The sequence below is a fragment of the Lottia gigantea genome (assembly GCF_000327385.1).
Source record: "Lottia gigantea unplaced genomic scaffold LOTGIsca_39, whole genome shotgun sequence".
Taxonomy (NCBI): Eukaryota; Metazoa; Mollusca; class Gastropoda; family Lottiidae; genus Lottia; species Lottia gigantea.
In genome coordinates, this window is record NW_008709333.1 from 659,545 (window position 1) to 668,841 (window position 9,297).

General features: G+C 38.3%; 1 protein-coding gene across 1 annotated transcript in view; it reads right to left on the reverse strand.

The window, feature by feature from the left end:
• The window catches only part of LOTGIDRAFT_163313 (hypothetical protein), a gene marked incomplete at both ends in the record, with an annotated part of 27,970 nt that extends 21,298 nt beyond the window's left edge, over positions 1-6,672 (reverse strand). Inside the window, 8 exons of the mRNA XM_009059408.1 lie at positions 202-426; positions 730-926; positions 1,904-2,053; positions 2,475-2,547; positions 3,261-3,433; positions 4,083-4,257; positions 4,670-4,838; positions 6,545-6,672. Coding sequence (XP_009057656.1) covers positions 202-426; positions 730-926; positions 1,904-2,053; positions 2,475-2,547; positions 3,261-3,433; positions 4,083-4,257; positions 4,670-4,838; positions 6,545-6,672 — 1,290 coding nt within the window. The remainder of the gene's footprint in view (positions 1-201; positions 427-729; positions 927-1,903; positions 2,054-2,474; positions 2,548-3,260; positions 3,434-4,082; positions 4,258-4,669; positions 4,839-6,544) is intronic.
• Between the last annotated feature and the right edge of the window lie 2,625 nt (positions 6,673-9,297).

Here is a 9,297-nt window from a genome sequence, read left to right on the forward strand (position 1 = left end):
GTATAAAAGCCGACCAAGCCCCCGTATAAAAGTAGACCTAGCCCCTGTATAAAAACCGATCTAGCCCCTGTATAAAAACCGATCTAGCCCCTGTATGAAAACCGATCTAGCCCCTGTATAAATGCTGACCTAGCCCTGTATAAAAGCCGACCTAGCCCCTGGGTAAAAGTAGACCTTGCCCCTGTATAAAAGCCGACTTACCCAGGGGTATTCCCACTTGTCGGGGACAGAAATGACATCCCTATTAAAGAGATGTAACCAGTCGTGATTTCTGCCTTTCCATCGTTCATGGGGAGGTCTGGGGTGGTTTTTATCACCCTGAAGCCATTCCTTCACTACGTAATGGTAAAACTGTTTACTCCATAACAGCCCCGCGTAGGCTTGCCGCACTACATTTCTTTCTGTTACGTGTTTAAAAGGTAAGATCTGGAAATATTATTAACACTATTAAATATGCTTAACTATAGAGTTTTAAAGGGAGCGCTTACTCTTCTAGATACCACTTTTCGTTATGAAATACTTCCTTACTTATGATTTGCATACTTCTTCACATGAAAAGTTCATAAGCTTCTACCAATGCTTCGTCAAAATGTTGCTTTGGATATCGGGATTTGTTTTTGGGCAGTGGCATCCCCCCTATCAAAATAGATGCCGGTCCGGTTTAAGCTTCCCACTTAAAATCTTTTTATCATTTAACACAGTGAAAGAACTATTATATTCTGTACTCACATCGTCATAAAACTCATTAGCATCGTGGATTCTATCCCGGAATATCTGATCAAACGACTGAAAGGTCTGGGTTGGCGTCTCCTCAGTTAAATATAGTCTAACTCTGAGTGTGCAAGATTCTCCACCATTAATACATAGTTTATATACAGCGGCGCATTTCGTCCCTTCTTTATCCGGATTCACAGCGTGCCTATCTCCTGAAAGGACAAGGGAGTTTATTACAGAGGCCATCTTGAATCGTAGCCATCTTGGATAGCGACCATCTTGGAAAGCGGCCATATTGAATATCGGACATCTTGGATAGCGGCAATCTTGAATAACATCAATCTGAGATACATGACGTAATCACCATCTCGAAAAGTGGACATCTTCGCTTAAGGCCATATTGAATATTGGACATCTTGGATAGCGACCATCTTGGTTAGGGTCCATATTGGATATTGACCATTGTTAGAGGCAATCTTGGATTACGGTCGTCTTGAATAGCGACCATCTCGCATAATGGTCACTTTGAATAAAGGCCCTTATGGACAGTGGCCATCATGGATAGCGGCCAACTTCGATAGCGGTCATATTAGATTGCGGGCATATTTGTTAGCGTCCATCTTGGATAACAGCCATCTTGGATAGAAAACATCATAAAGTAACAATGAAATTTGATAGTTATCCTTTAAATTTTGTTTACATTGTTTGATGCAGAATTAAACAATTTGAACACATTGTTCAGATCTATGCGGGATACTACCTTTAGTTGAGATCAATAAGGAACAGATGGCCTGAGTGAGAAAAAAATCAGTTTATTGATAAACTATAACAGAATTAAAACAAATAACTGAAATAACTGAAATTAAGCTTCAAGGACAAATTGATCTCAAAATTAAAACCACAACCTATAAATGAACGAACGAATGAATGAATGAATGAATAGAGAGATGAATGAATGGATTGAAGTGTATTAATGAAAGAATGAATAAATAAATGAATGAATCTTTTTATTAGACATTTTTAGCATTTTTACCTTTTGGAACACCTGATATCAATGCTCTCGTCGACCAATTTTACTTGACCAATCCTTGACTTACTTTGTTAATTTCATCCGCTTGCCCTGCCACTGTTACCCAATGCCACTTGATTACAATAGTCACCATGGTTACAATTTAAACATTTCGCTTACCGTGAATGATGTAGTTATGGAAAGCATCTTTAACATATCTTGAAGTATTGTGACCACCAAATAATCTTTTATAGTTAGTTTCATTCTCGGTAAAAATAATTTCTGGTTTCTCACCATTCTGATCCACGTCCACTTCAAATTTAAACTCCCCTACAAATAAAATATAGTTTGAATTAAGCCCCGTCCAAACATGCTTTAACAGTTTTACCATCGCCCCTGTAACATGTCCGAAACTATTACTATGTTTCTACCATGCTTCACTATGGCAGGTAACCTCAAATTATGGGCCGGGGTTGACACTTTTCCAGGTTTTCATTGGTTTAAAATTTGTACTTGAATGTCACAACCTTGGCTCTCAGTTAAGTTAGGGCATCAACTGCACGTGCACGTGACGACAATCTAAATTTCTACAGTATGTTTTGTTGCATGTAGGAAAAGTGGGCATATTATTTTGAATCACAGTCTTTCAGCTAGGTCAAATATATCTACATTCTTCATTCCTCTAGGTCGAATCTCAAAATGCACAATCATATTGACTCTGTGAGATGCATAGAAATAAAACATATCTTACCCATATCAGCAAGTCGACAGATTACTTTACCAGAATTATCTTGAAACATAAACGGCTTCACCGGAGACCACGCCTACAATGGTAAATCATAGCCTACATTAAATGGTCACCGGAGACCATGCCTACAATGGTAAATCATACATTAAATGGTCGCCGGAGACCGCGCCTACAATGATAAAGCATACCCATAGTGTTCGCCGGAGACCACGCCTACAATGGTTAATCATACCTTAAATGGTCACCGGAGATCACGCCTACAAATCATACCTTTAAAGGTCATCGTGGACAACGCCTTCAATGGCAAACCACACTTTTAATGGTTACAGAAGACCTCGAAGACCACGCCCTAAATCCTAAAGCGTTTCTTAATGGTCAACGAGAACCACGCCTGCAATTGAATATCATCCCCTAATTGTTGTCGCAGACTATAACTCCCTTCTTTCAAAGCTAAAATATTTTCAACAACCAAACCAACAACACAAAATCATCCAATTTGAACCAATCCAACTACCAACTACGGCCACCAATTGCAATATCAGCATCCACTGGAAGCGAACGTTAACCTGTCATCTATCAGTAACTACCTAGCTTGCGATATCAGTATCCACTGGAAGCGAACGTTAACCCGTCATCTATCAATAAAAACCTAGTTTGCAATATCAGCATCCACTGGAAGTGAACGTTACTTCCTCAAAAATTCCTCAAACAAAAACCCTTTACTCCGAATTCCTCGAAACCTTTTCAAACCTATATTATACTCCATATTTCAACTACACATGTACTTACATCACAATCATCGCCCCACGACCAAACGTTTCGAAACCATAAATTAGGTAAGACATAGATGGTTTCTGGGTTATCGCCCCTGTTATATATAGTATAACGACCCAGGATGTCGTTAGGTGACGCTTTACAATACTCTGCCTTCACATCCCAATATTCATCGTTATCAAAGACACCTAGAATATACAATATAATTCAATGGACTTTTACGCATCTATTTAAATTTATATTCTTTATGGTTTTCTTTCTGAAACACCGGGACAAGGTTGTGAAAATGACGCCCACGTGTTCATGTCTGGCTGTTGTTTTTCTCTAGACTGAGCCAGTAACATTTAATTTTGATTTTCGATAATAATTCCCATGCTGTGATTTAATTTTGCTATTTTAAACTGGATGATCGCATCTGCTGATAAAGAGTTAAAACTGTACTGCAACATATGACTATATGAAAGAACATAATACTCAAATGACATTTAGTACTAAAGTGCGTATTGTACTTGGTGCGCATTGTTTACAGAAATATACAGTATATTAACTGTATATTAATAATAGTATATTAACTAAATATCAACTCCTTGTAACAATATAACAAGTCATGACTATGTAAAAGTACACGCAATTGAAATGCCACTTAGTTCTTTAAGTGCGTGTTGTAAAAGGTGCGCATTATTTACCGAATTATACAGTATATGCTCACCAGTATCAATAATGTCATATACTCGATATCCAATGTCATTTTCAAAAAGAAATGTATGAATCTTAGCTCTTTAAGTGCGTATTATACAATGTGTGCATTGTTTACCGAATTATACAGTATATGCTTACCAGTATCAGTAATCTCGTATTCTCGATCTAGGACGGTTCGTTTCCCATTCTCGTGGACTAACTGATTGTATGGGAACTCGGCATGAGGATATTTATATAACATCTTCATATAGGAATGTGTTGGAGTACTATCTAGATAGTAATATAACTCTTTCACGTCCTCGCCATGGTTTCCCTGAAGAATGAATTTCTCTACTATACAACTATTACTCTAGATTTTGCCATGCCTTGGGCGGTATATGGATCAACGGAATAGCTTTGCTGCTTGTATGATTTTTTTTACCCGAGTTAAATGACAACCGGGATGGCGAATGAAATTAACGTCCCAAGTGTATGTATCTGATTTGCAGCGGCATTAGTCTACTCTTATTTGATTTTTAACTGCCGAGGGATCTTTAATGTGCACAGTGTCCAACAAATTGTTCCATCGGATCGACTAGACGTTTCCCATGCCAGCCTCTTTCGACCTGCATCACTGACAAGAAGAAAGCGGTTAAAAAAAATAATGCGGTCGCCCACATTTTATCAAGAAATGAAAGTTATGATGAAAGTGGGTCAGAGATAGAAATGCACGTGCATATTCTTACCTGCATACCTGTCAATCCAAACAGTCTCTCTTTTAGAATCCTGTCTTTAGTGTTCCATAATGATATACCTAGGCATAGCCGACATTGTCTGTCTGTGATACCCATTAGCCCATCCTCACCCCACCGATACGTTCGAGATCGGGCATGATCGTGGGGGAAATAATCCCAACTGAAAAATAGACAACTGGATAAAAGAATTGGATTCTTTACGACCTTGTTTGAATAGATCATCGGACACGTCACACACAAGTTGGTCTTAATTTCTACATAGAAATGTGACCTCTATGTTATCATCATGGGGTAAGTAATATCCTAATGCTCGGTCCGTGCTTTCGTGTATAGGCGTGTAAGCCCAGAATCCACTTTCAACCGCTATCTTCATAACAGTGCTCAAGTATGTTACATTGTGTAGGTATCTATGTACATTTGGTTGAGATTTTCTTAGATCTATCCTTAGACTTACCACATCATTCTCTACATCCACACCTCGTATGCTGTATCGGTGTTGTATATATAATATTTAAAAAGCCCCCACCCCCCCCCCCCCCCCTTTTTTCGCTAACAGTATCATTATGTAATATTACGTAAGTAGATAGATATATACTGAAGTAGTCTACTTCAGTCTGAAGGTCGTCAATGTTTAGTCAAGATACCAACTTACCACTGATAAATAGAATTCGGTCAGTCTCTCATAGTACCAATAATATAGTCATAGATATAGTCCTCAAGCTCTGTTCACACTACAGCAGAGGTTTCCAACCTGGGTACTATTCCCCAAAGCTGTAATTTTGGGGAGCAATGAGGTACCTTGTAGTCATGCATAAATTTTGGACAATTTCTAGCCGTGGGGCATGATTTGTAGCCCCACAACATTTCCTACAAATTAAAAACCCTCCCAGACGCTCCATGGGAGCCTTGCGCCTATGGCACGTCCACAGGGCTGTTTAATTTTGAATCTCAATCCCGACAATGGTTCTTCCATTAAGCCAATCTGTTCCGTATTTGTGCCCCCAGTCTCGGAAGGCCGGCGCCGCCACTTCTCGACAGCCCCGTCTAGTAAAGACTGCCGTGTCCACATGGTTTCCAAAGAAATCCAATCCAACACAACCCGCAATTACCGATAAGGGTACTCTGAATTGGGCTATTGAAATAAAATAAAATGAATGGAGTTTTACGTCCTACTTTTCTGCACCATGTGGGCTAATGAAGACGGGCAACGGCATACAGGGTGCAATGAGGAAAATTTTGCCAGGACAGTGGCATTAGCCTGCTCTTTTTCGATTTCCAACTGTCGATAGATCTTTAACGTGCACAGCCTGTAGCACACGGGGCCTCGGTTTATTGTCCCATCCGAACGACTAGACGCTTTTTCCATGTCAGCCCCTCTTACCAATTGGGCTATCGAAGACAGACAACACCATGCAGTGTACAATGTAGGGAATTTTATCACGACATCGGCACTAGCCTACTTTATTTGTCGTGAAAGCTTTATACCATAATGTGAACAACCTGTAACCATGTCCTCGGTTTAATGTCAGAGCGAACGTCTAGACAAATTTCCCGTCAGTTTTTATTTAATCATCGCTAACATTTAGAAACGTGTCATATGCTTGGGAAATTAGATACTCTAGGTTCGCCCCCCCCCCCCCCCAAACCTCATGCCACTACCAGTACTTTCGACAACTTCCATAAAACTGATAAAAAGGTATCCCAAATATGCTGATGCTTGGCAGTTACAGACCGACATCATTAACAGTGAGACGACTGTAGGTTTGGTCTAACCCACCCTCAGGAAACCGTTTGAGATTCCACGACCAGTGCTTTCGAAGCCGTCGATAAAACAGAAAAATTCTTTCCGAGAATGCTGATACTTACCAATTACCGTCTGCGGAATAATCCTCCCTCACAGTGCTCCACTGTCGTTCTGCAAGGTACGGGCCCCATCTCTTCCAGTTTTTGGCCCTTGTTTTATCTTCACGAAGTCGTTTCTTCTCCACCCCCATCCTGACGTGCCGAATCTATCTTCATGAATTGTCCAACATGACCAGTGCAACCAAATGAACAGGGCTAACTTGCCCTACCAGTCTGTTAATACTAAGTTATGAAACTACAAGCCCTGAAACTCTATTCATGAATTGTCCAATAATAGAATAAATGTTGAAAACCAAATGAAATAGAGTTTTACGCCCCGCCGTTAAATACCTTTCTAGAAATTTTACATCTTGCTTTTCTTAACCTTAATGAGCTAATGGAATGAAATGGAATTTTAAACCCGAATGACTTTATATAGACACTAACATCCAAATACACACAATCGAACTTTGTTGACACTAATTGACTACCACAATCGCAATGCCTTCAGGAGTTCTGGGGGCGGAATCATGAATATTTTCACAGAATCAAGAGTTTCTCACTTGGCCCCCAGTAGAATAACAATCGTCTGCTAGCTCAGATCACAATCTCATCATAGTTTTAAAAATGTTAGAGTAAAATCCACTATTTCTGCTCTGAATGAATGCGTAATATCCGATTTTTTAAAAATGTTTTAAAAGTATAAACATCCTCTATATCGGTCAAAATTTTCTTCAAGTTTTGAAAACAAGTAATTCTGAAGCTTTTCTGAGTAATATATATATATAACACATGTAACAGAAGTAGGCCAGGTGAGACCTACCACCCCCATCTCAACAATAGATTCTACAGAAACTTAACTCATTCTATACACACTGTACGATTACATTATATAGTATAGGGAAACAGATATAATCAATGTACCAGGTATCCATAATCTATATTTTACATCGCCAAATGCTACAATGTAACTTAAAGAGATTCTGTCGTCTACATTTTTGTCAGCTGATTGAATAAACCGTATTCCTTGTCAAAACGAAATTCTTCTGCATGTTTAAAGATGGGTTCCCTTATTTAAATGCTAATACTTATATAAATAGAAAATGACTTGGAAAAATACCAGTTTGTCTCACATTATTATTTCAATATTAGCTAAATTAGAAGAAAATTATCAGCAGAATGACCGATCAAGAAAGATCAAAAAGCATTTTTTTTGTTTATCCAGACTGTACATACGTGGATATTTATGATTGTTTAAAAATCTTAATTATATGCAATAAGAACATAATGATATGTTCCTGTTAAAGCCTTTGTCACTTCCGCCTGATCAGCTTTTTTTAATTGTAGACCAGCCAGGTGCTAGGTTTTCATTCCGAAAATTTGTTCTTTATACAACATACATCTCTTACACTATATAATCAAGAGGCTTTCTAAATTTTGTATGTGTATCTGGGACACAGATAGCATCAATTTGCAGCATTCCACTTTTCAATCAGACGTCTGTTGTTCCTGCAATTCCACCAATATAATCGATTTATGACATCACGACAATCTCGATGCAATCTAATCATTCGACCTAAAATTTTAAATTATATAATTCAAATATATGTCAAGGCGCCAACGACCAAGATAACAATTAATTGTAGATCAGTAGAATTTATCTGTGGCTGCCGACACATACCGGATATATCAAGGTCAACAGCATAGTTTTAATGGCAATGCAGTGGCTCAACTACCGTGGGAATTCGTTGAGTAAGTCCACGGGACCTCAGAAAAAAATTATAGCGAGCATATTGTTTAGAAAATTTCCCGTGTGAGGCCCTTCCCCCCACCTACCTATGTAGTTGAGCAACTCTGCAGTGGCGTTTCTAGGGAACATCGGGTGAGGGGTGGGGCTTTTAACTATGTAAAAAGTTAAAAAAAAATTGAAAGAGGAGCATTTTTTCTGGGGGGAGGTGGGCATGTACCTACAGGCGATGTTTTCTGTTTTCAGAATGCTCTTGATTATAATTGTGGAGATGAGAACAGCTACAAAAGCCAAAACAATGTCCCCATCTCTGACACAAAAATGAAATAGGGCTTTAGTCCTTCCCTCTTCTCCTAAATAAGGTAATAAAGAAGCTAATGAAGAAACAAGACAAAAGCTGTGGAGTTTGCAATGAGAGAAATTTAGCCACAGCATAATAGAATAAATTAAGAGATATGAAATAAGTTCTTTTATTGATGATATAAACAATGATATTATTTACATTTTATTTTAACAATTTTACATAAATCAACTAGGGTTGTAGCCCCGGGGTGAAGCCTGGGGTTTATATTGACCCCCACAGAACCCATGCCATCCAGGGTAAGAAATTATAGGCTATAACATTGAAACAAACAATATGTTAGGATCAGAGACAAATCAATCTCATCTGAATCTGACAATTTAAGAAATGAACAGCCCACAGAAGCCAGAAATTTCTACATTTGTTATTTTTGGAACAGGCCCCAGTCCAGGCCACACCCCATTTATTTATTTCTCAATATCTTAATGTATACATACGATGAACAGTTTTAAATGAAGTTATCATTTTTCTCCTTAAATATAACCTTCCAATATAATTCTGATGTAATTTTCGCCCCAAAATATCATGAAATTAGAATTATACTTGAAGTCATGAAAAAGTCCAATTCATCTGGCCAGTTTCTCAATTTTAAAATGATTTTAACATTCTCTCTATCTGATTGGTCAATCACTAAACTTAATTTTACCAACCAATCAGATTACTGTATTT